Source organism: Bufo bufo, chromosome 1 (genome assembly GCF_905171765.1).
Source record: "Bufo bufo chromosome 1, aBufBuf1.1, whole genome shotgun sequence".
NCBI classification, from domain to species: Eukaryota; Metazoa; Chordata; class Amphibia; order Anura; family Bufonidae; genus Bufo; species Bufo bufo.
In genome coordinates, this window is record NC_053389.1 from 214,707,779 (window position 1) to 214,735,353 (window position 27,575).

Sequence of the window (27,575 nt, forward strand, 5' to 3'; positions counted from 1 at the left end):
GAAAGTAATTGACATCTCTCACTTTGGAAAAGTTTACAAATCTATTTCTAAGGCTTTGGAACTCCAGCAAACCACAGTGAGAGCTATTATCCACAAATGGAGAAAACATAGAACAGTGATGGACCTTTCCAGGAGTGGCCGGCCTACCAAAATTACTCCAAGAGCGCATCAATCCAGGATCATCCAGGAGGTCACAAAAGAACCCAGAACAACATCTAAAGCGCTGCAGACTTCACTTGCCTCAGTTAAGGTCAGTGTTCATGCTTCAACAATAAGAAAAACAAGTCGAAAACCACTGCTGAACAAAATGAACACAAAGGCCGGTCTCAAATTTACAAAAAAAAAACATCTTGATAATCCCCAAGCCTTTTGGGAAAATATTCTTTGGACTGATGAGACAAAAGTGGAATATTTTGGAAGGTATGCATCCTGTTACATCTGGAGTAAAAATAACACAGGATTTCAGAAAAAGAAAATCATACCGACAGTGAAACATGGTGGTAGTGTAGTGGTCTGGGGCTGCTTTGCTGCTTTAGAACCTGGACGACTTGCTGTAATTGATGGAACCAAGAATTCTGCCCTCTACCAGAAGATCCTGAAGGAGAATGTCTAGCCATCAGTTTCTGGCCTTAAAGAAGACCTTTCACCAGAATAAAGCCTCTAAACTGACTATACAGACGTGTAGAGCGACGCCCAGGGATCCCCCTGCACTTACTGTTATCCCCGGGCGCCGCTCCATTCTCCGGTTATAGCCTCCGGTATCTTCATAGTTAGGCTCCACCCAGGGGATACTGCCGCGGTCTTCTTCTCCTACGCAGCGCTCAGCTCATAGCCAGGCCTCAAGCGTACTGCAGCAGGACATTGATCAGCAGCACACCTGCAAGTCCACTACTGAATGGCTGAAAAAAAACTAAATGGAGGTTTTGGAGTGGCCTAGTCAATGTCTGGACCTTAAACAGGCCGTTTATGCTCGAAATCCCTCCAATGTGGCTGAATAAAAATAATTCTGCAAAGAGTGGGCAAATAGTCCTCTACAGAGATGTGAAAGACTAACCGCCAGCTATCGCAAACGCTTGATTGCAGTTGAGAGGGCAAGTACTTTTTCACATAGGGCCAGGTTGGTTTGGATAGCTTTTTTCCCTTAATAAATGAAATCATCATATGAAAACTGCATTTTTTTTATTTACTTAGGTTATCTTTGTCTGATATTCAAATTTGTTTCATAATCTGAAACATTTAAGTGTGACAAATGTGCAAAAAGAAAATAAATCTTTAAGGGCACTGTATATGGAGTGACCTTCCCATTAGATAAATCAGGGTGGAGTAGTCATTGTACATGAAAAATAACACAATTACAAATGATTACATTAAAGCTCATCACGCTTAAGGAGGGTTTAGATAGGTCAATGGAGTGGCCGAATGTTGGGAAGGAAGCGTTTCTTCCTGACAGTTGGCTGCTCGCACAGTGAAAGAGACCAGAATTCATACAGAATCATTGTTTCTGGTCAGCAGATCGCTGTTTTGCATGTTCATCGGGTGATCAGCGGCACATTTAGATGGCCAGGTTATCGGGAATAAGGTTCGCAGGAATGGTCGTTCCCGATAATCTGGACGATTATTGGATCATCTAAATCCACCTTTATTCACAAGACAAGAAAACAATCAATATTCAAAAATCTACTTTGTAGACTTTTAGCGTTAAATTGAAAGACAGCTGATTAACAAGATGGTAATCACATCACTGGATCGTCAGCATATGAGACAGTTGATTGACTTTGCACTCCACCAATATAAGTGGTAACTTTAGTGCCAGTGCATTTAATTCAACACCTCCCAGGTCAGTGACCAGAAATGACTGGATGTTTGCTGCGTTGTGTGCAGTCAGTAAACGTTTGTTCTTCTGAATTGTTACCAGTTTGGTTAATGAAGGCTCCGGGGGACGGCAAGTAAAAAATAGTACATCACAGTAACAATGATTAAAATGTAATGCAGTCCTATCAAATATTCATATCCCTGGAAAGAATGGATAGAAAAATGTGTATTAAAGTTCATTATGTCTGGATTGATCCTTGGTTACACCTACAAGTCTTTTTCTGCAGTTTATCAGAGTGAACTCTTCTATAGCATGAGATGATGGAGTGGCCTTCTCGTCTGTAGCTCTATACTGTCAATGTATCTCAAGTGTCAATGTATCACAGATGGTAACGCCAAGGTTCCTTTGAAATCCGTGGTAGATGTATTGGTATATGGCTTACAGTTTCCATGTCCTGGGAATGGGGATTTTTTTTTTCAAGAGTAGAAAAAAACAGAAAATAAATATGAAATATCACATCCAATTTCAATTATATTTATATTACCTGACGTGCTCTATATATGATAGGAGCTATTTTGGTAACAGAGAAAGCAAGTACAGGGAAATGAAATTCCCTGAAACTATCATTTGCAGGACCTGTATAGATGTGGAGAGGCTGCTGTGATAGCCGTCTGTATATATGTTTTCATCTACTCATTGAGAAGATTCTGTTGATCTATGTGGTTTCTCTGCATCTGCCTTACCCTACTAGGCCTTATGCAAATGGCAAGCCCATGTACACAGAGACTGTATAGAGGCACATGGAGTTCTTGAAGTTCTATTTTATGGAGCCTTATGTACTCCATGTAGCACCAAATGGTACTTCCATAATGCAGTACACAAATGAACTATTATTTTCTCCTGAACTCCATATAGATCAATGAGGAAAACTCCATATAACATCAGATGAACACAGAAGTGGTCACATTGCTTTCTACAAACTTTGTATAAATCACTAGTACAGGTAAATAAAAGAAAATTTATATATATATGTTATCAGTGAAAATGCCCTTTTTTTCCTCTACCAGCCCCCCTTTCCTCATCTTTACCCTCTCCATAGACTTCTATAAGTAGAATGTCTGTGTGTGTCTCTCTGCACTTCCTTCCACCTCATCCCCCTCCCCTCTCCATAGACTTTTAGTCTGTGGAGAGGGGAGCTGGTGTGTCTAAAGATGGATTTAGCAGAGAATGTCAATGTAAGACAGGGAGAAAGAGACATTTTTCTCTGATATTCTATAGGATAGAGTTTATTATATTCACCTGTACTATTGATTTGTGCAAAGATTGTTGAAATGACAGTGTCTGTATGTAAGTATGGGTCTATATATTACCATGGGTGCAATAATCTGGATCTGTACAACATGAATGTGATTGTAGGCCTACTTCCAGCTATTTTCTAATATACAGGCCGCCATGAGGCAAGATGAGCATTTTGTCTCAGGCAGTGGCTGACCTACCTCTGAGAATGGCAGTTTATGGTTCGGCACGCAAGGCCTGCGAGGCAATAGAATGGTGCAGGAGGCCACAATGACATCATTGTGACCTCCTGCATTTGTCACCATGCCATTGTGCCACCTGAGATCCGGCACAGGCGGTCGTGATGATGAATGCGGCAACTCAGGCTGCAAGCTGGAAGAGCCCTGTGGTTTGCATCGCACATGGCACCAAGGAATGGTAGTCAGGTGAGTACCTTTTTTGTATATGTCTGCACTATTGGAGGCACTACAGGGGAAAATATAGGGGCCATTACAATACAGGGGTCAATAAAGGAGCCATTATAATACAGGAGACGATAAAGAGTCCATTATAATAAAGGAGACCATAAAGGAATGATTATAATACAGGGGGCAATAAAGGGTCCATTATAATAAAGAGTGCAATAAGGGGGGCATTATAAGACAGGGGACACTATCTGGGAAATTATAATACAGGGGACACAACGGGGGGGGGGGGGGGCATTATAATGCAGGTAGCATTATAACTACAGGGGGCACTGCAGGGGAGCATTATAAATACTGGGGGCACTAGTTAGGGCATAATGGGGTTTATATATACTAAGGCTACTGCAGAAGGCATCATAATTACTGGAGTATTTTAAATACCGTATTTATCGGCGTATAACACGCACCTTCATTTTAAGAGGGAAATTTCAGGAAAAAAATTTAAATTTCAAATAAAGAACTTTGAAGCAAAATAAGGGTAGCTCAGAACTTTTTGTTATTAATATTATTACCACTTATAAGGTAAATAATGTTAGCACTTTGTATAATTATTTTATAATTACCATATATTTTATCTGTTAATACCGTAAGTTGTTAATTCGTTAAGTTGTTACGCCGTACATAAAACCCCACTCCAGTTTACTTCACTAATTTACTTGTACCTGACGGGTACAAGTTCTCCTGCCTCAGACAGCAAACTCTCGCAGTGCAGAGCGTTACCGTGGTTACGCTCCGACGGCCGCGAGAATTAGACGTGAGGAAGGCGCGGGTTGCCTGGGCTTGCCGTTGCCTACTGATTGCCGTTACTCACACTCCACACGCTGCTACTGATCCACTCGCTGCTGTGCGGTATGTACATTATATCGGCGGTGTATATGGTGTATACGGTACTTGTTAATACTGTAAAAACATGGCTTCTTAACATTATATCGGCGTATAACACGCATACATCATTTGCCCCCTATTTTCAGGGGGAAAAAGTGCGTGTTATACGCCGATAAATACGGTATATTATAAAAAGGGTTGCCTTATAGAGGGGCCTTGTTACTTCTGGGGGCACTATAAATGGGCCTTATTTCTATTGGGGACACTATAGGGGGGCCTTATTTCTACTGAAGGTACTATTGTGGCATTATTACTACTAGGGGTAATGTGGGGGCATTATTATTAGACACAATATGGAGGGCATTGCTAAAAATGGGGGCGCTTTTGGGGAGAATTATCGTAATTGGAGGCACTATTACTAATGAGGGAACTCTAGGAGAGAAATATTGCTATTGGTTGGACTTCTGGGAGCACTATGGGAACTATCCGTGTGTCTCTGTTTTTTGTAAGTATAGTGTTTAGACGCATTGGTGGGCACAGTGGGCACATTATTGGGGGTGGCAACAGGATAACACTGTTAGGGCACCAGGAGGAGGTTGATGGAGAAATGAGGGAACTAAAATGGCTGTGTGGCAAACTCTGCAGAGACTAAATGTGGCTAAAATAATTTGTCGTAGCTATCTGGGCTGAATGGATAGGATAAGGAAAGAGAACAACTATACCAGAAGAGTCTTCACTGCAAATAAAAGATATGTAGCACTGTATGTAATGTCCATCTATGTATGTCTTTAGCAGTAGGCAGAGGAAAAGCTGAAATCGGCCCTGCTAATCCATGTGAGGAAGTCTTTTACAGATTTTAATATTTTCCCGCATTGGTGGGGGATAGGAAATAATGGCAGGGGCTTTGCTTACCACATAAGGGTACATCCACACATAACCTGAATTGTGCTATGTGCTTTTACAAAATACTGTCCTTGCAGATTTGCTATAATTTTTGATATTTTAGACACTTCAAATACTAACAAACTAAAGATAAACTTTTATAGCCTCATATTTTTAGTGGAAACTTACCCTAGGTTGCAGAGGTAGAGTGGGATACAGTCCAGTAAAATTACTGTACGGAGAAACTGGTTTGTCTACAAACAAAGAAAGAAACAAAACAAAAATGACAAATGTGCAATCCTGTAATTATCAATATAAAGTAGTGTATGGCTATGCAAAGAATTATCGGAGAAATGTTTGACAGATTCTAAAGTGAGACAGAGATCAGAGTAACGGAATTGATTTCCTCAGGCGCATTATATGGAGCCAAAACTTTCATTATTTTAAAAGGATTGTCTCACTTCAGCAAATGGTATTTATGATGTAGAGAAAGTTAATACAAGGCACTTACTCATGTATTGTGATTATCCATGTTGCCTGCTTTGCTAGCTTGATTTATTTTTCCATCACGTTATACACTGCTTGTTTCCAGGGTTTACGGCAGTGCAGATACAAGTGGCCGGGATGGAAACTGCCATGCATGTGTGCCTATCCCCACTCTCACAACCCTGGTCACTAGAGAGCCTGGCACTTTTTCCTACAATATACAAGCACGGCCATCGCTGCTGGATTTCCGGGTGGTCATATCCCCTGGAAACGAGCAGTGTATAATGTGATGGAAAAATTAATTAAGCCAGCAAAGGAGGCAATATGGACAATCATATGATAAATGCCTTTTGCTGAATTGAGGCAATCCCTTTAACAAATATTAAATCTCTGATCGGAGCAATTATCACCAGGCTGCCATTTGTCCTCTAACATAATTGTGTCATTTATGACAATTAGGCCTCATGCACACAACAGTGTTTTTTCACTGTCAGTGATTTGGCTTCAGTGGTCCGTGTCCGATTTTGCTTCAGTTGTGATTCCTTGTGTCTTCCTTTTTTTTTGTCTGACAGATGAAGAAAAAGGAAGGTTAATGAAAAGTGTAATTTTATTGCACCAAGGTCTTGTAGAAAAAAACGGACACGGATGACATGCCAGTTGTGCCAGTTTTTTTGACAGACCTATTGACTTGAATGGGTTCGTCCTCAGTTTTCCACTGACAAGAATAGGACAGGTTATATTTTTTTGACGGACTGGAATCACGGATCACGAACGCGGAGAAAAAACGGAGGACTATCAGTTTTTTTTCACAGCTCCATAGAAATGAATGGGACCTCCGCTAAACTGTGAAAAATGACAGAACGGACGCGGATGCATACAACGGTCGTGTGCATGAGGCCTAATAGTAATTAGTATTTATAATAATTATAACTATTTATTATTTATTTAATATGAACATATATCAAACCATAGATTGTTTTCAAAGTAGCCCCAATAGCATCTGATTTTGTATTGTAGTTATGTGCTGCAAACAAGTGCCAAAATGTCATACTTTGTGAATTACAGGATTACAGCAAATTTGAAAAATCTGTTATTTGTGGCTAGCAGCAGTTTTTGTTCTCTAATATATGTTATAAATGCATTAAATGAGTCTTCTCACACAGGATATTGATATGATGTGTGATCGATGGGGGTCTGACTGCTGGGCCTCCAACCGATCAAGAGACGTAGATCCCTGATTCCCCTGTATGACTGTAACAGTGGTGTATATGGATGACCACTGCTCTATTCTCTTCTATGGTACTGTCAAAGATAGCGCAAAATGCTATCCTCCATCAATCCCATTAGAGTGAATTCATACCTTTATAGTAGATATACACACATGGACATAATTCACCATAGAATTCTCCTGCTCGTTTCGATCAAAGTGTGATCTTACTTGTAGATACACTCACCTAAAGAATTATTAGGAACACCATACTTATACGGTGTTGGACCCCCTTTTGCCTTCAGAACTGCCTTAATTCTACGTGGCATTGATTCAACAAGGTGCTGATAGCATTCTTTAGAAATGTTGGCCCATATTGATAGGATAGCATCTTGCAGTTGATGGAGATTTGAGGGATGCACATCCAGGGCACGAAGCTCCCGTTCCACCACATCCCAAAGATGCTCTATTGGGTTGAGATCTGGTGACTGTGGAGGCCATTTTAGTACAGTGAACTCATTGTCATGTTCAAGAAACCAATTTGAAATGATTCGAGCTTTGTGAGATGGTGCATTATCCTGCTGGAAGTAGCCATCAGAGGATGGATACATGTTCTCATTCTGTTTACGCCAAATTCGGACTCTACCATTTGAATGTCTCAACAGAAATCGAGACTCATCAGACCAAGCAACATTTTTCCAGTGTTCAACAGTCCAATTTTGGTGAGCTCGTGCAAATTGTAGCCTCTTTTTCCTATTTGTAGTGGAGATGAGTGGTACCCGGTGGGGTCTTCTGCTGTTGTAGCCCATCCGCCTCAAGGTTGTGCGTGTTGTGGCTTCACAAATGCTTTGCTGCATACCTCGGTTGTAACGAGTGGTTATTTCAGTCAACGTTGCTCTTCTATCACCTTGAATCAGTCGGCCCATTCTCCTCTGACCTCTAGCATCCACAAGGCATTTTTGCCCACAGGACTGCCGCATACTGGATGTTTTTCCCTTTTCACACCATTCTTTGTAAACCCTAGAAATGGTTGTGCGTGAAAATCCCAGTAACTGAGCAGATTGTGAAATACTCAGACCGGCCCATCTGGCACCAACAACCATGCCACGCTCAAAATTGCTTAAATCACCTTTCTTTCCCATTCTGACATTCAGTTTGGAGTTCAGGAGATTGTCTTGACCAGGACCACACCCCTAAATGCATTGAAGCAACTGCCATGTGATTGGTTGACTAGATAATTGCATTAATGAGAAATAGAACAGGTGTTCCTAATAATTCTTTAGGTGAGTGTATATGCCATGAGTAATCTGTCACTTTGATCGAAACATGTAAGCTAATTCTATGGTGGATTATGTCCTTGTGTGTATATCTACTATAAAAGTTTATTTTTATCCATCCACGTAGAGTGCTGGGGATCTTTTGTCTCTGTACATGTGAAGGTCTCACTCGTTTCTCCAGGCATTGGTCAAGATAGACACTAATGGACAGGGTGAGCTGACTTTTGTTTCTTTGTGAATGGAGCAGTGGTCACCCGATTCACACATGGGGAATCGGGAACCCCAGTTCTTGTGATCGTTAGGGGTCGGGCTGTTGGGTCCTGATTTAAGTAGTGGAAAACCCCTCTATGCTTTGCTAGCCTATAAAATGACATCCTTCTAGAATAACTACAATTAACAGCAACAATTTTGTCAGCTTTTTATTGTTTAATGTCAATAGGTATGAAAATGCTTCCCTCTTGCCATCACAGTAATAAGGAAAAACTATAATTTTACCATGTTGCTTCTTTGTCAATTATGTATAATTACATTGTAGGAATATTTTTTTCTTTTGACCTCAAATAAGTATTAGACATTTTAAACCCTATGTGAAATATTTAGTAGACTGCAAAATAATTATGATATCTGAAAATGAGCAATTTGTAAATTACTGAATACATTAGGACAGTAATATGTGTAGTTTAATTAGTAGTTAATTTATTAACAGGTAGTAAATAATAATTTACTAGAAAGGATCATGAAAACCCACAGAAAGGGCATAGTGATTTATTTTCGTCATAGGAGCCCAGGTAATCGGAAACCATATGGAGGAAATAAAGCTAGTCATATGTCGTCCATGTTTATTCAGTAGTGGAGATGGAGGCAAGCCTGCAGAATAGAGGCCATGAATGCAGCATTTTGAAATCCCCCAAATCACTAATTTGTATGGACAGCTTATGTAGTGGCCCAGAGAGGCACTACCATTCCTAGACTCTGCTACTCTAATGTCTCTAATGGCTAACCAAGTATGTCATCTGTGTATTTATTTCCAGGTCCTTTGCTACTGTGCACTAATAGTATTGCTATTAAACTGTTATGTTCATGTAATGTGCCTGGTTCACCAACAGGTGACAGTGTATCTGGGAGAGAGAGATATTTAGACAGAATGGAACTTACCATTCCATTCTCCCCCTTTTGGGCAGAAGTGGGCTATTCCTGCTTCCTATTAAGGGAGGGGTTTCAGGAAGCTATAGTCAGTTGAGTTGTAGTTGTGGTCTAGCCGAGTCTAGTATTGGAAGGAGACAAGTCAAGATGGTGCAGTGAGGGGAATGGCTGCCCCTCCTGCAGCAGGAATCTCCCAATGGAAGCAGCTCATAGAGCACCATGACTCCTTACAGATACAGACAGAGTGTCATGAGGGAGTCAACAGCCAAAATCGCCCGCTCAAAAGGTACCAGAACAGTCATAAAGTCCAGCTACCAGACTAAAGCCGAGCTTAGCACAGCAGAGAGAGAAAGCATAATATCCAAGTTTGCCTGCCAGTTTACCCCAAAACCTGCTGGAGCCAAGAGAAAGACCAAGTATTGTCTGGATGCAAGTTTATCCAAGTAAAGCTGTTGAACTTTATAAAGTCTGGACTCAACTTATTTTCCACCTCCTACAACTCTCCCCTATATTGCTTCGGAGCCTAACCCTAGGGAACGATCGTATCCAGGTAGGAGCACCGTGACACACACAAAACTAATAAGGCCGCATCACCACTCTGCATTTTTAAGAACCTGGGACACGATCGGCCCTGGGGGGGGGGGATGTTACACTTATATTATAGAAATTTACGTAAGGATCACTGTCCATTCACACGTCCGTAAGTGTTTTGCGGATCCGCAAAACTCTGACACCGGCCATGTGCGTTCCCCATTTTGCGGACCGCACATTTAATAGAAATGCCTTTTCTTGTCCATGTCTGCGGACAAGAATAGGACATGTTCTATTTTTGCAGAACAGAAGTGCGGATGCGGACAGCACACTGTGCTGTCCACATCTTTTCTGGCCCCATTGAAAATTAATGGGTCCGGATCCGTTGCTGAATGGATCCGAATCCATTTTGTGGACGTGTGAATGGACCCTAACAGTGGGTGCACTGTGCAACAAAGTTGTAATGTAACTAAAGTCAAACCATATGGATGTAAATGGGCAACCTTGGTAGCATTAAAGGCTCCTCCGATCTTTGGCTAGCCTGTCAATGAATTTATTAGTGACGATCTGATCCCTGGAAACTCTTCTAATGAGTAAAACAAAAAAAGTGGATCATTCACTGATGCAATGGTATTATTTTCTGTACATTTTCCTGTTTAACCATTTTGACGCCACATGCAGTGCGATGAGTAAGGCTTTGTTTGGTTTTTAGAGCACATCTACCTTAAATTCTTTTGGATTGCCAATTAAAGGAATTTCCACTTTTATTATATGGATGACTTATCAGATCAGCAGGGCTCTGACAATCGGCTCCTCCATCGCTCACCTATTTGCAGTAGCCTTTGGCAAGTGAGTAGTAGTATGATGGCACAGCCTCTTCACACTAGATGGAGTTATCTGCTTTCTGCACTGTCCACTGTTTAGCTTCCTCTGATGGCTTCTGTTGCAAACAGCTTATAGGTGGGGTGGGGTGACATATGTCAGACCACACCAATCTGGAGGATAGTTCATACATATCTAAAGAGTGGAAAGCTCTTTTAATATGGCCTGAGATCCAATACATGTAATAGTGACTATACTATACAGATTTTGTTTTCTGTTTTCTTTTAATTTCTGTTTTGTGAACAGATATTCACCTGTCCTGACATGCCTGTTGTAGTAACTACTTGGGAAGCTTCAGATAGGTTTACCAGTTCGGGGAGGAAGGGGGAGTGTAATAATAACGGAATGGCACATGATAGAGTTATACAAACAGGGTTATACAAACAGATGCTCCAGAAGACACAAGGAGTTACTAAAACAGAGATGTCAGGAGAGGTTACAGGTCCTCTTTAAATCCATACTAAGTAAACTTACCTTGTTCATGCCAAGAGTTGACAGGCCCAGCTGCATCTAGATTATCCATAGAGAATGCTCTGTTTTCCAGGACTATGGACTGTGTGGCATCAGAAAGTCTCTTCATTATGTTAAGGGTATCATCTTCATATTTGTATCCAGATCTTGTCATTTCCATTAACTGTGGAATAATATAAAACATGACAAAAACCCATCCATTTGATGCCAAAGCAATGGCCAGTACTGGGTCATCCCATGATGAGTGGTCTAGCTTCTCATTTCCATAAAGGTACATTACAATCCATGCTACCCAGATGAGAAGTGATAAAAATGCTGTCAATACAATGTGTCTTCCATGACGTTTCCATTGTAAGTAGTGTCCACAAAGCACCGGGCAAGGGATTACCAACGATGCTACAATGAGGAACATGACATAGACTAAAGCTGTCACGAAATCTTGGTTGGTTATGTTACATGGCTCGGTATTTTGGAGTGTTTGACGCACATCAGTAATGAGGAGCCATTCCACGTTAATCACGGCTTCTACCAAGAAAAGTCCAATTGCAAGCAGAAACACCATGCAACCACCTGGACCTCTGTTCTGAAGAGCCAGGTAGTTGAGCCTGACCGAATGTGCTACCAGACATGCAAAGCACTGGGCAAATAAAACGCCAAACAAAAACCTTCGAACTATGCAGATTGTGGGACTGGGTGCAATGATAAATGCAAAAACTAAAGAAAATAAGCCCAAGACCCCGAATATAAACAGAAAGTTAAGGGCTAGGGTACCCTTGCGTGCATCCTGAGAGACTGAAGGGGCAAGTGCCACAAAAATAAATCCTAAGACTATTGTACATAGAATGCCTAACGAGGTCACTGCTTCAAGGACAATACCCCAGGCAGCTGTAAGATCACAAAGAGCAAAGTAAATAGATTTGACATCCTGACCACAGCCAGCCGGCCATGCTGAAGAGTTTGGTAGGTTTGGTGTCAGAGTTGAATTCTGAGCAAGTCCTCCCTTTATACAAGAGACCAAGCAGAAAACGAGCAGGTAATAAGGTGTATGCGCCATCTCCAAAAGTTTCTAAAAGAAGAAGAAAAGGAACATTTTAGTTCTATTTAGGTATGTATAACAAGGACATGGGTATATGTAGTCCGCTTGCCATTCTACCATCCCCCAAAACTCACCCATCCCTGACCTCTAAGGTTAATAGTAATTTTCTTCCTACAGATTCCTTCATTACAGACCACATCGCTACATGACAATATCTGATCAGTCAGGGACATGTAGGAGTCTCCTCATGCTACTTCACTTGCCGGCTGAAACTTCTCTATTCACAGCAACAAGTTTGTTCTTTTCAGTCAGTAGACTGATTTCGTGGCGACAATAGTTCATTTCGTAATATGTTTCTGAGGTAGAATTTCAAGGTGTATATACTGTAAATGTACATACAATTTATATTTCACGTAAAACATTTCCTGATAATCTTTTAACCAAGCCCCACCTGTGAGTTGTACAGTACAGCCTGTTATGGGTATATTGATATCAGACTACTGTTTTGCTAAACAGATTGTATATTAATGTGGCTTTTTTTTTTATACATTTTTATCCTTTTCAACCCTTTTTACTTCTGTAAAATTTGTATTCATTTCAATATGTTCCTTAGCCAAAGTACTATCTCATTAGCTATAGGGTACATTCACATGACTGTATCCGTTTTTACAGACTGCAAATTTCAGATCCGCAAAACACGGATACTGGCTGTGTGCGCTCTGCATTTTGTGGATCGGAACGTCCTGCCCTATGGTAGAACAGGACATGTTTTATCTTTTTTGCGGGGCGGCGGAAGACATGCCGATGGGTTTACATCCGATCCACATAGTTCGGATTGGGCCCTGGAAAAAAAAAAAGGTCTTTTGAATGGGCCTATACAGTGAGTACAAAATTCACAAAGGGAGACCTTTATAAAGACTGGCATTTTAGAGGCCGGTCTTAATCTGTGGTCCACTGGCATCAGTTGTGGTGCAATAATTAGGAGGTGCACCCCTCCTATTAAGTGTAGTACATCTTGAGGAATCCATGTAGCAGAACTGAAACCTACTCCAGCTAGGAGGTGGCTTAGATTGACGGTATCATTTACGCAGTTTTCTAAACTGTAATGTGTTGGTTCTCCTAGGGTCCACCTCCTCCTGCCCACCTTTTTAAAAAGTGGCAAGCGTAGTATAAAAAGGCGGCTTGCAAAACAATTTGAATATTTTGTGCAACTATTTCAATGCGGGGGCTTAATAAGTCTCCCTCACAATGTCCATAAGATTTGTATATTTATGTAAAAATATTGTTTATATTGTGCAAATCTGGTAAAAAAACATTTAAACTCCATGTATATGACTATATTTACTGATTTGTCTGCACTAAAAATCTATCTAAAAAAGCGGCACAAACTAATGCAATTTGGTGCATCTAGGGTTTCTACACTTTTTTCCATCAAGCTTGGCAAGTGGGTGGAGCTTAGCTGAAAGCGGATGGTGCTGCATGTGAAAGTGGGCGTGTCTAACTTGCGCTTTTTTGCACCAAAATGTTGGATTAATTCCAAGAAAAATCTGTTTCAAGGTAAGCCAACTAGAGAAAAATGTCTATCGCTGCCCCAGATTTATCACCCAGCCTGAACCACTGTGATAAATGTGGTGCAGGTCTAGACAGCCGGTGTAAGCTTACCACATCTTTAGGATTATTGGAGCCAGCTTGTCCTATTTTTTGTGATTTTGCTGATTTTCCCCCCAAATACTGTACAAACCAGATTTGTGATTTTCCTTAGAAACAGTTCTGAACAAACATGGAAATTTCCTTTGTGGGTATTTTCAGTGTAGATTTTCAGTGCAGGTTTCAGTCTCAACACAGGATTTTACATCTCCCTACTGCTTTCTAAAAAAGCAGTCCTATCTTCTTGGCTGTTATTATTTCACTTTCTCCTTCACTTCTTATGTTTCTCACAAAGCCTCTAAGAAGTGCCTCGGTACAGAATTCCTGTGCACTCCCACTCACTAGACCCATAAACTTGTAGGCAATTTCCTTATTTTTCTGTAGAAAACAAAATTGTACCAGGATATATTTCAAGTTATGAGTGACCACGCAATTTTTTTTTGTTATCATCGCTTTCCTAAAGCTATAACATTTTAGTTTTTTCATCAATGTACTTATATGAGGGCTTATTTTTTGCAGGAAAAGTAATAGTTTTTAATGCACCATTTTGGGTACATATAATCATTGATTAACCCATAAGATACAACTGGGTCTGAAATACCAGCGCCGTACAGCTACGGTGTGTTGATCGGGCAGGCACAGGAGCTACGCCCGCCCAATCAGCTGCAGGGGTCCAGCAGTCACTGATAGCCGGACCCCTGCTGTGAAAACACTGATGCCGGTGCATTAACCCTTGCACTGCCACGGTCAGCAGCATGTGCGGTATCCTCACGGGTCCCGGGTGTCCATCAGGTCCCCAAGCTGCTGTGACGGGGACCCGATGGCTTGGACGCCAGCCAGATGCCTTCTTTAGGCCCCTTTCACACGGGCGAATATTCCGCGCGGGTGCAATGCGTGAGTTGAACGCATTGCACCCGCACTGAATCCTGACCCATTCATTTCTATGGGGCTGTGCACACGAGCGGTGATTTTCACGCATCACTTGTGCGTTGCGTGAAAATTGCAGCATGCTCTATATTCTGCGTTTTTCACGCAACGCAGGCCCCATAGAAGTAAATGGGGCCGCGTGGAAATCGCAAGTATCCGCAAGCAAGACATTTTTTTTTAACCCCTCCAGCCCTATTGTACTATGCATTCTGTATTCAGAATGCTATTATTTTCCCTTATAACCATGTTATAAGGGAAAATAATAATGATCGGGTCCCCATCCCGATCGTCTCCTAGAAACCGTGCGTGAAAATCGCACCGCATCCGCACTTGCTTGCGGATGCTTGTGATTTTCACGCAGCCCCATTCACTTCTATGGGGCCTGCGTTGCGTGAAAAAACGCACAAAATAGAGCATGCTGCGATTTTCACGCAACGCACAAGTCATGCGTGAAAATCACCGGTCATGTGCACAGCCCCATTGGAGTGAATGGGTCTGGATTCAGTGCGGGTGCAATGCATTCAACTCCCGCATTGCACCCGTGCGGAAAACTCGCCCGTGTGAAAGGGGCCTTAAGATAAGAGTGGGTTCAAGAGATGGGACCTACACCTATTGGATCTTGTGGATATTCTGGATAGGCATAGGCACTACAACTACCAGTATGATTTTAACGCTTAAAGGACACAGCTAATTAGAACTTTAGAGGGACATTTCTATTAACAAAAAGTTATCACATAAAGAGCCTTGCAAAAGCATGCACCCTCTTTGGTGTTTTTTTATGTTTTGTTGCTTTACAACTTGGAATGAAAATGGGTTTGTGAGGGGTTTGTAAACTGTACTGGTGATTTATCCATCATGCCTACCACTTTGAAGTGCAAAATATTTTGTTTTACTTTGACACAACAATAATGATTAATCTTAATTCTAAATATGAATAATAAATAAATGTTTCTATATAAATAAATATTAATAATAACAAAAAATGATAAATTTTACAAAATAATAAATAAATAGATACATTTGTAAAAAATAATTACAGTAATAAAGACAAAAAAAAACTGCATTCACCCCATTGCTGCAATTATAGATGCAATCTCTTGAGAGATGTCTCTTTTACAGTAAATGCACCACACCGGGATCTGTTCACATGTCTTAGATCATCACAAGACCTCCTTCTCTCCTCTTAATACCTCTTCCCACAATCGCCTCCCGTGCATCCCCCATACTCTGGAACTCGCTACCCCAACATATGAGACTCTCACCTACAGTGAAATCCTTCAAAAGAAACCTGAAAACCCACCTCTTCAGACAAGCCTCCAACCAGTGAGCCTGCTGCTGCTAGACCACCATGACCAGCTTTACCCACTCCTACTGTGTCATTCCTCCATACCTTGTAGATCAAGGATGCTCAACCTGCGGCCCTCCAGCTGTTGCAAAACTACAACTCCCAGCATGCCCTAATAGCTGTAGACTGTCTAGGCATGCTAGGAATTGTCGTTTTGCAACAGCTGGAGGGCCGCAGGTTGGGCATCCCTGTAGATTGTAAGCCCTCGTGGGCAGGGTCCTCTCTCCTTCTGTACCAGTTTGTAACTCGTCTGTATTATGTATGTATACGCCTTTTCATATGTGCAGCGCCATAGAATGAATGGCGCTTTAAAAATAAATAAGAATAATAATAATGTCTGCAGTGGTGACATCCCATATGCCTCACATGGCACCCACCGGCCTCAGCGGGCCCATGCCTTGTAGATCCGAGGCTAGTGATGAGCTGCAGCAGTTACACGAGGTATACGGCACGTCACCACTATCGTCATGTGAACAGAGCAAGAACTCAGAACTGTTAGAACATTGTAATATTTTCAGTAATTGCTTCACCAGATAATGAATATTTGGGGTCATTTTGAAGGCTGTGTATTACCATGAACACAAGGTGACATGCTGAATGATTCCTGCTGGGAACAACAATGGATAAATATTTAATAAACCTCAGTGAAACTGATGTATTTACCAGGAAAGCACAACAAACTAATTAAATGGCAAAGTGATTACACAAATTAGCAAGGTTTCTTTATAAAGCCACGTGTGTCAGCGTCACGCCTTTCTCTGTTTGATGCATTACCATTCTGGTATCTGTTAGTTGTAAAGATATTGTTAATCAGGGGACAACAAGACTTTCTACAATGCTGATGTAATTACTGTATTTGGCATTGTAATTCCATGATGCTACAACAAACATTGGTTCATGCAGACTGAAACCAAGCTAAATGTCTCTTTCAGAGAATTGAAGTGAAACATTTAAGGCAATGAATAGAACAACGCAGGGGGCAATCAGATTTAAAAGACGCATTGTTGGAGTCAGGTGCACTTTTCTCCAAGGAGTTCCTGGTGGTCTCTGCAGTGACAAAGCAGAGGAATGCTTACAGCAAGAAATGCAGTCAATACGTGCCTTGTGTAGTGAAACTGATGAAGATTTACACGTCTGAAGAACACTCCAGTGAAACCGCTTTCAAAATGGGTACTTTTCTATACAAAAAAACACCATTGTAAATGTAGGGAAGGCGTCATCCAAACTCACAAATTAATATATATATATATTTTTTTTTTTGCAGTTTCCCAGATGTGTTCAAGCAATTTCTTATTAACAGCCGTTACATAGAGAAGTAACATACTTGGATCTCTATGTGAGATGCGGATGAGTCATCCTGAGTACTTGTGTAAGGCCTGAGGTGCCTTATCATATGTACCACTCAGGGTATGTTCACATGCAGCAGAAATGTCAGCTGTAGATTTGCGGCAGATCAGTGGCAAAAAACCTCATCCACATGGAATTTATTGCAGTCTATGGGAGAATTGATCAGATGATCACATGTTAAAGTCCCCTTGAGGGACTAAAATAAATATTTAAAAAATGTAAAAAAAAACTTTTAAAAATCAAAAAAAAAAGTAAATATATAAAAAATTAAATCACCCCACTTTACAAATAAAAATAAATAGTAAAAAGATCATTGTTATTGACGCATCCCAAAGTGCCCATACTATTAAAATATAAAAGTTTTTATTCTGCTGGTGTAAAATGACCAGCTCGCCATTTTTGGTAATTTCACCTGCAAAAAAAAAAAACTTATACACATCCCACAATGGTATCAATGAAAAATACAGATTGACAAAAAATCTGCAAAAATGAGCCCTCACACAGCTCCATAGACTTACGGTAAATATAAAAAGTTATAGGGGTCAGAATATGGCAATGCATTATTTTCAAAGTATTAAAACACAAGAAAAACTATAGAAATATGGTATGGCTGTAATCGTACTGACCTAGAGAATCAAGATAACATGTCATTTTTACTGCCTAGGGAATTCTGCAAAAAGGAAACCCCTAAGACTGTAGTGTAATTGCATTTCTTTTCCAATTCCACCCCTTTTTCCAGCTTTTCACTACATTGTATGCAATGGTAAATGCTGCCATTAGAAAGTACAACTTGTCCTGCTACAGACAAGCCCTCATATGACTATGTGAACGAAAAAAACAAAAAAGTTCTAGATCTGGCAAGGCATGGAGTAAAAAATGAATAAGAAGGCATACCTGCTTTCTAACAACATAGGATTTCCCATAAAAAGGTAATATACTTTTATACTATTATTTTACATCAAACTTGTGAGCAAATAATATGATGTAAACATTTTTTTCATTGCTTGTCTTTTTTTCTTTTCTTTCCTCCAGAAGACATCTTAGAGGCAGTTTCGAGAGTGCTTCAATCTGCACTCAGTATTACAGGAAACCCTTTGCAGCTGTTTTCGCTCCACCCCTCATTTCAAGCATCTATAAACTAAGACAATGCGGCCAGTGAGAGAAAACCACCCAAGCACAACAGTTTCTATGTTAACGGCAAGAGTAACAAACACAAACTGGATCCCATGCTGGGCAAGACTTGTCTTCCCACTCACTGCCAGTCAATTCTGACCAGACCATCCCATATGTGTCCACTGAACCATCACTGCTGCCAAGAGACAGCTCAATAAATGACCAGAATGCTCAATGTTAGGTTTCTTAGACTTGTGCTACATAATAATCCTCGTATCAACTAGCAGTATATTAATCACAGCAACGGTAATGCCAAGGTGGAGTCCAAGACGTAAGATGAGAGGATTTTCCACTTCCTAGCTGTACATATATATCTTGTTGTAAATATATATATATATATATATATATATATAATCTTGCTTTATATATCCAGGGGCAGATTGGGAACTTAAAGTTGCCCTGGAGAAAAACCTAAAAGTAGCTCCATGTTATAGGCAGGACTAAATTGATAGAAGTCAGGGCAACAAAGTAGACAGGGCCTGCAATACCATAGCGCAGCATAACGTACCGCCGCGGCAGAATCAAATACCACAGTGTGACACAAAATACTGCCGCCCTCTCCACAGTATTCAACTGTATCATCTCCACAGTATTCATCATGGCTACCATTACAGCTCCCGGATAGGACATTACCCAGAAACTCCAGACCACTGATTGGAAAATAAGGCAATACATGCGAGCAGTTTTGTTTTACCAGATCATGGCTGAACTATGAGAAAGCTAGGTGGACTGATTTACTAATGATTTTTAAGATTTTAGGCGAATCCTTTTTAAAGGGATCGTAATTCTAAAAACCTCTGAGATGCCGCTGAATGCCACAAAATAACTAATCAGTCTATGCTCCCATGTGGATCTGTATGGTGTCTAGCTGTGCCCATTTTTTCGGACCTATGCATGTGAATGAACCAGTCTTGGAGAAAAACGGATAAGAATGGTGCATGCTGCGAGTCTTTCTGCACAGTGCATGCAGAAAAACTGTCTCATGAATTGCGGCAGTTACTTAAATAGGTCCGTGTCATATGGGAACAGTCTGGATAGAACACAAACGGAAAAAGACTGACAACTGAATCATACTTAGGTTGATTTATGAAAGCTGTCTAAAAGAAAAACTGTCTTTGTTGCCCATGGCATCCAATCACAGCGCAGCTTTCATTTTGTATTCTGAAAGCTGCAATGTGATTTGTTGCTGTGGGCATCAAAGACAAAGCATTTATCAAATCTGCTATGCCAGGTTTTTGGCGTGAAAGTGTCACAAGTGCTGTCACATGCAGGGATAAGAGCAAAAGTTTTTGACTTTTTGAGAACTGCACCTTCCTGCACCACTTTCAAAAGTGGAGTAAAAAGTTATCCGGGATTTCAGAATTGAGGATTTAGAATTAATTCACTCATCCTAACTCATGTCCCAAAACACGGTGTCGTATATCTGGCACAGATTCTGTCACACTCCATGTTGTGGCAGAATCTGCGACTTCTTGCCCGCTCACGCCAGGTATAAAAAGGGGGCGTGGGCAGAGAAAGGGACCGGCAGGCCCGTGTCATTCATCATTTTCTATGCCTGTTTTAGGTGTAGAAAATGGTCTAAAATGTAAGACAGCAAGGAAGCTGCCTTACATTTAGAATCGGCACTGGATACGAGGCACCGGCCTCTACATATCTTGGGCGCAGGGGCTTATTAAGACCGGCGTCTAAAATACTGGCCTTAATAAATGTGCCCCTAAGAGTTCTGTGGATTTTTACACAGTCTTGCAAAGTTAGGAACTGTAAAGCAAACTAGAGATTGGTTTCCCTTTGCAGCATTTTCGTGCACATTTCTCCGGTTGTACTATGCAGGTTGGAGTCTTGGAAACACTGAATCTGCCATGTGGATGGTTTCATTAATGGAAAATCTAACTGTAATTTGCCAAATAGTGAAAAATGCTAAATCAGTAGTCTAGGTGAGTCCTCTGGCTTCACAAATCATTTTGTTTTTATAGCGTGGAGCTCATGTTAGGAACAGTCAGCTATTTGACGTTGTAAGATTTATTGCTCCCTCCTGGTGCAGGATTAGCATATTTGGATAATTTATGACAAACCTACCTGATAAAACACTCCTATATACCATGGCTGTATAATAGGAAATTAAGTAGCCGTGAGAAATATAATATTGAAACACGTCAACCACTAAAGATTATCACTTTAGCTTGTCAAATATAACATTTTGTTATAAAGCCATCTGGGAAATGAGAAAGGAAGAAGCGTCATCCTCAACTAGGCTAAGTCATGCACTACCTCCGAGTTCCGTCAGACTAATGAAGAAGCTATTAATACCTTCTGGACCTAGGAGGCTTGCCGCTAATTACAATGTTTAACAGTGTAGGGCTTTCAGGCACGGGATGCATGATAGCTCAAAATACAAGAAATGTTTAACAGGAAAACAAAGACGCCTTGGTACACTGGACAGAAATACCTTGGAAGAGTTCCGGATATTTGTCTGCTTCTTTTTCTTTTTTCATTGTGTGCCTTCCAAATATTACAACATTACTATTAAATGGGTTGTACAGGATTACAAGAAAAGGTCAATTTTTCTAGAAACAACACCACACTTGTCAGTACTATGTTTCTGGTATGGTATGTCAGTCCCAGTTCATGTGCCGATGTATTGGTGCAGTACCCCAGAACAGGGTACTTGCAAATTGTTGGTACTTGATTTTATTTTATTTAATCTGTTCATGCTCTGTGTTATGTTTTGTATGTATTCCAAAAGCTGTGTGTAGGTGACACTGTTTATTTAATGTTTTCTGACTCAGCAGAGGGAGCTAGCTTTCCCATCTGAGGGAGAAGCTTTCTAGTTAGGATTGCATCAGCCACATCAGCTTAGCTCTGCCTGCTGTTAAGGGCAGATGCCTGTTCAGCCCCAGGTGAAACATCATTCTTGTTGAGAGAACAATCGCTGAGGGAAAGAGGGAGAAGACATTCATAGACTGTCCAGGATCACAAGGCTGTGTGTACTAGAAATGTATTCGGTATTTATGGCAGATATAGATTTTTCTGCTTGTAAAATGGACACAGTTAACGGCACCTTTTCACGCTTATATAAAGGGTTGGCTGACCTTTTGTAGGATTTGCACCCCACCGTGGTAACTGAAAAAACTTATTTTTGAGAGTTTTGCATCCCTGTCACCATGTTGGAAAGGTTGCAAAGAGTTTAGAAGTAGCTCAGGGATTGCTACTCCTATTATCATCATTGGTGCTATTTGCCTATATACAGCTATTGGGAAGAGAATGCACTGTGATTTATTTTTCAACTGTGACTTGATGCTGTTGGATGTACTACAATTCCCATTCTCCACTTTAGTAAAGAGGGACTCCAGCACCATTCGCTGGCCACAGCACCTACATCTCCTGCCTTGCACCTGCACAACACCAAGGGCACCCCAACTACCATCAGACAGGAGCCCCAACATCAGGCTGTGGCCAGAGGGATGAACGTGTGCACCCTCCTATCACTGCCCTGGCCCTAGGGAGCACCGGTGTGAGGATTGCCACTTTTAATTATTATTATTGCAGACAAAGCCATTACCACTCCCATCCTCCGCTCCTCTGGGGCTTGCAGCACTGGTACCTCTGTTACTAGTACTCATGGGATCTCAGAAATCAGACCCCAATAATCATAATGTTATGGTGAATCCTTACGATATGCCATAACATTATAAGATGGGAGTGTCCCTTTAATTAAGGAAAAGAGAAAAAATAGGATGGATGGAGACTATTACAGAAATATGTGTACATAGCATTGAGAAAACTTGCAAATAGTAGGATTACATAGGTCAGTCTGGTGAAACACGTCATATGGTGACATATGTACAGTGACAGTTCTCAGTATTATGAGCAAGAATTCTTGTACATTTTACTTGTAAATCTACCCCATTGAATTATGCCTAGTGCAAGTCCTGTGTCACACACCACCCCTCAGGCCCTGCATTGGGCATAAGACTGTGCACACGTCTCCTGAGTGGTACCCTTTAAAAGAATCATTCCAGTTAAAGGGGTTTTCTGAGAGTTCAATATTGATAGCTTACCCTCAGGATAGGTCATCAATATCCGATCAGTGGGATTCTGACTCCCGACATCCCTTCTGATCAGCTGTTTGAAGAGTCCATGGTGCTCCGATGCGCACTGCGGCCTCTTCCTAAGTCAGTGACATTGCACTCATTGAAGAAGAGGACCGGCACTCGCAATGTAACTTCCATTGCGAGTGCCGGTCCTCTTCTTCATATTGTTCGCTGGGACGCCGACCTATGGACACGTGCACCGCAACCATTACAAGGCAGTGCTGCCCCTCATCTTCAATATATTGCACTCATTGGTCATGTGGCCTATTTGCAACTAAGATGCTTTCAAGTGAATGGGCCTGAGCTGGAATACCAAGCACAGCTGATATAAAACGTACGGCGGTGTGCACGGTATGCTGTGAGAAGGCTGCAGGATTCACCAGAACACCTCTTCAAACAGCTGATCAGTGGGGGTGGCGGAAGTCAGACCCCCACCGCTTAGATATTGAGGACCTATCCCAAAGATAGGCTATCAATACTGAAGTCCCAGAAAACTCCTTTAGCTGTGTAGGTAATATGAATTCAGAACAGGATAGCTTGCCCTGACCATGCCACCATGCTGGAAAGAATTATGCTATATTTTTCGTTAGAGAACCTTTACATTGCCCTTGTGCTTAGGGTATCAATGTGATGTACATTATATGGCGGTTGTATTTGTGCCAGATGCACTGACCACAGCCGTGATTCACGCTAATCTCTTGTATTAATCTGCTGGGTTCAGTACATGGATCTGCGTCACGTTTCTTTGAATTCCACCCTCTTATCACTTGGCTGGTTTTCACTTTTACCCTTGTGGTATCATTGACATTGTACATGAATGTTATTTTTTCCCCGGCTTGCCTATTCTTACTATTATCTCATCAGACATTCCAGGAACAGGATTTACAAGGCACATTAAGTTTGGGCTAGAATGACCAGCGATTTCTGTCCAGTTTCAGGTTATTTCCAGGGAGTGCACATCCTTGAACTAGTTCCATCTAACAGGAGAATAGAATTCTGCAGATGTTCCAGGGTCAGACCTGAACCATAAATCTTTACAGGATCGAAGTTTTCACTGGTTACCATAAAGCATTGTCCTTCCAGTCCTCCCACATAGAGAACTAATGAAATGTCAGACAGTAAAGGATCACTTCACAACACATAAGGAATGCTGGCTACTTCTGTTTTCTTCTCTGTGCCATAGAAAGTTCTACCACATTGCTTCCCAAACTTTTTCCTTCAATACCCAAAATCACTTATCAGAAAGTCCTTTTTTTACACCATGTGGGCATAAAAGCAGGACGCAAATGATATGTTCAATGCAATGTTTTTATTCTAAACATCTCTGAACATTTTAGCAACCACAAAAATTCTAATTATTCACCATAATTGGTAGTTTCATCGTTTTGTGTCTTTATACTATAAGAGATTTTGAATATATGTTACTGTGCGCAGTCAGTTTAACCAGTTCAAGGCTGGGCCATTGGTAGAAATCCGCATTGTCGTAAAGCAGCCATATACACAGTAAGGTGGCATTTATTTGACCGCGAATCTGCAAAAGACGAATACCAGCCTCGTGCATGCCACATCATGGTGCAGACCCATTAACTTTTATGGGTCCGTGGTCCGCATGTTGAGGTAAACTATAGGACATAATGCACTAACACAATAGACGCAAACACCATACATAGACTAAGCCCTCATTATGATATGATAAAATCTGAGACTCTCAGCCGATATATTTTGATCAAAAACACATCTGTGCCCGCCTACCAGTGCCAAAGTGGTCTCAGTCAGGCAGGTCCTACTCTAAACCTGTGCCGTTGGGCATCTGTATGTAGGCCATGTCCATGGATCTATTAAAGTCAGTGGGTCTGCACCGTGATGCAGCGTGCACACAACCGGTATCCATGTTTAGCGGATCCTTGGTTTGCGGATCACAAAACAATTACGATCGTGTGAATAACAATGACTGCAAAAACTTTCTACAATGACTACAATAACTATTATCTGTGAAAACAAACCACAAAGAAGATAAGATATTAACCTTTTGCCCGTCTCTACCAGTGTAACCTATATACACAAGCTAGGATGCAGGAGTTTTGCACAACTGCTTAAGGGTCCATTCACATGTCCGCATTATGGCTCCGCATCCATTCCGCAATTTTGCGGAACGGATGCGGACCCATTCATTATTAATGGGGCTGCAAAAGATGCGGACAGCGCACAGTGTGCTGTCCGCATCCGCACTTCCGTTCCGCGGCCCTGCAAAAAAATAGAACATGTCCTATTTTTGTCCGCATCCACGGACAAGTAAAGGTATTTCTATTATAGTGCCGGCCATGTGCGGTCCGCAAAATGCGGAACTCACATGGCCGGTGTCCATGTTCTTCAGATCCGCAATTTGCGGACCGCAAAACACTTGCGGACATGTGAATAGACCCTTAGGAATACAGCAAATCTAGACCCAGGTCATTAATATTGGCAGCTCTTTGTTTCCCTGGTTTTGGATTCAGGATTTGTTCTGGCACACGTCACTAATAACAAACTTTATCAGAAAACAAGCACACTTAGTTTACACAACGGTAAGTCAAACTTTTCCCAGGTAGCTACAAAATAACACGTAGAGCGGAAATAAAATAGTATCCAACACACACACCACTTGATAAAAAACAAATAATAGTACTGTAGCTTGTGTACTAGTGAACCAACATGACGCAACGTGTAGTATACTTCATGTAGGCAGTGTACACTTATACACAGTGCTTATATTCCATGGGCAATATATATGAACCTATGTTTAGGTATTTTTAACACAGTCATTACCAGCATATGAACCAAATAATAGCGTAAAAAAAGCATAAACTCAACATAGAGCCCCAATGCTTAACTACAACTATTCACTGTGGAAATGTTTTGGACATTATTTGTGATCTCATGGAGCTATGTAAATTTCGTATTTGCTGATTGGTCGTTGACAACCTTTCAGATAATTTTTTCTCCGTTTTAAATTTGGGTCTGTAAAATCGGAGATGTGATTGCTTTCTGAGGGCAAGTTCTCATCTGTTTTCATAGCTAAGGCCCCTTCTGTTATTACAGGAATCACAATGAAGTCTCAACTATCCATGCCAGTAGTGGAGAATCTTCACGTGTCTTTAAGAAAGCATAATTTTTTGTTTATCATTATATTGATCTATAGACCTATACTACTTATAGTCTTTATTATTCATTATGGTTTTCCAATTTGTACATAAAAATGTTGGCTGTATGTCATTTTTTGGATAACTTGCCCAGAAAAAAGAAACATTCTGGTTGTCAACCCAGCACTGAGTGAGAATACACACTATTACCTGCACCAAGGCAAACATGTACGGAATCCTTGACTTAGAATCTACATATGGCAGTTCACATTGATTAACCACTAACAGCTTATATAATTACGCAATTATCAGCAACGGTCAATGAACTTTTTTGAATTTTGTATTATCAAACTGTACAACTTTTTATTCTTACTTTTTATTAATACAAATTTTTGTTGATTGTAATAAACTATTTTGGTGCAAAAAAGATTACGGTTACAAATGTTAATTTCTGGTATATATGGGAAAACATGTTTTCTATGTTAAAGGAAATCTTTACGTAACAAAAAAAAAATTTGCAGACGTCCTACAGACTCTCTATGAAATCATTTTTTGATTTCACCATGCTTTCTAAGCAGCAGTCTGAATATGTTTGGGCTGGTGCTTAGCAACTCCAGATGCCACCATCAAGTGACATGTACCGATCCAGTATGTGGTAGTTTACTTTATACTACAACGTCTGTTTGCAGGTGTCTAGACGGGCATCCAACTGGGGACATCATGTACACAGAGTACTTCTGTATGTACTAGTCACCCAAGTGGTAACTAGTGTTGAGCGCGAATATTTGAATTGCGAATTATAATTGCGAATATCGCCACTTCGAGAATTTGCGAATATTTAGAATATAGTGCTATATATTCGTATTCGCGAATAGTGTTGAATATTCTAATCACTAATTTATCACGAATATATTACATTGCCGATTTTCGAAATCAAGTAAACAATGACTGGAGATCACGAATTCTCGAATTTGCGAATTTATGGCGAATATTCAGCCAAATATTTGCAAAATATTGCGAATTCGAATATTGCCTATGCCGCTTATCACTAGTGGCAACGACTTTTTAGAAATGACATAATCTGAAATGCCACTCTCATGCTATATCACTTTAAACAACCAGGTTAACTATTTTCTAACCATTAGAGGATACACTTTCAGACGTCCTTCCATTGAGCTCATCATCAGCTTTCCGATCACAAACATTGTGATAGCATAAAAAAGCCAAAACAAACATAAACAGCCTGGCCAACAGAAGAACAAAAGTTCCTACAACTTTACTACAGTTAATATTTACAACACAGAGAAGCCAATAACTTCTACTCCCTAGGGAATACAGCAAACAGATCACATCTAGAGCTAGTACAATGGATTTGAAAGGTTCCAGGATTGTTGTGGGTCAGACACAGAAGACATAGAGAAGACATCTTTATCTGTGTATTAGCGTAGATCAGCAGTTACACCCTTGTTACTCACCACATGCAAGTCTCTTTTTACGTAGTCGTCCTTCAGTCTGGAATTCTGCTATCAAGTGTTTGGATGAAGAGCAGACAAAGTATTAATCCCCCTCCTCCTTGTGGCCAGCCCTCTAACAAGTGAAGGGGGAGAGGACAC

General features: G+C 40.8%; 1 protein-coding gene across 1 annotated transcript; it reads right to left on the reverse strand.

Moving 5' to 3' along the window:
• Nucleotides 1-1,092: 1,092 nt before the first annotated feature.
• Nucleotides 1,093-27,575, reverse strand: LOC121003228 (G-protein coupled receptor family C group 5 member C-like). Its single transcript, XM_040434900.1, has 4 exons — nucleotides 27,438-27,575; nucleotides 11,281-12,343; nucleotides 5,470-5,534; nucleotides 1,093-2,267 (listed from the first exon to the last, which is right to left on the reverse strand). Exons 2-4 carry the CDS (start codon nucleotides 12,329-12,331, stop codon nucleotides 2,193-2,195), a joined length of 1,191 nt encoding a protein of 396 aa, XP_040290834.1. The 5' UTR covers nucleotides 12,332-12,343; nucleotides 27,438-27,575; the 3' UTR covers nucleotides 1,093-2,192.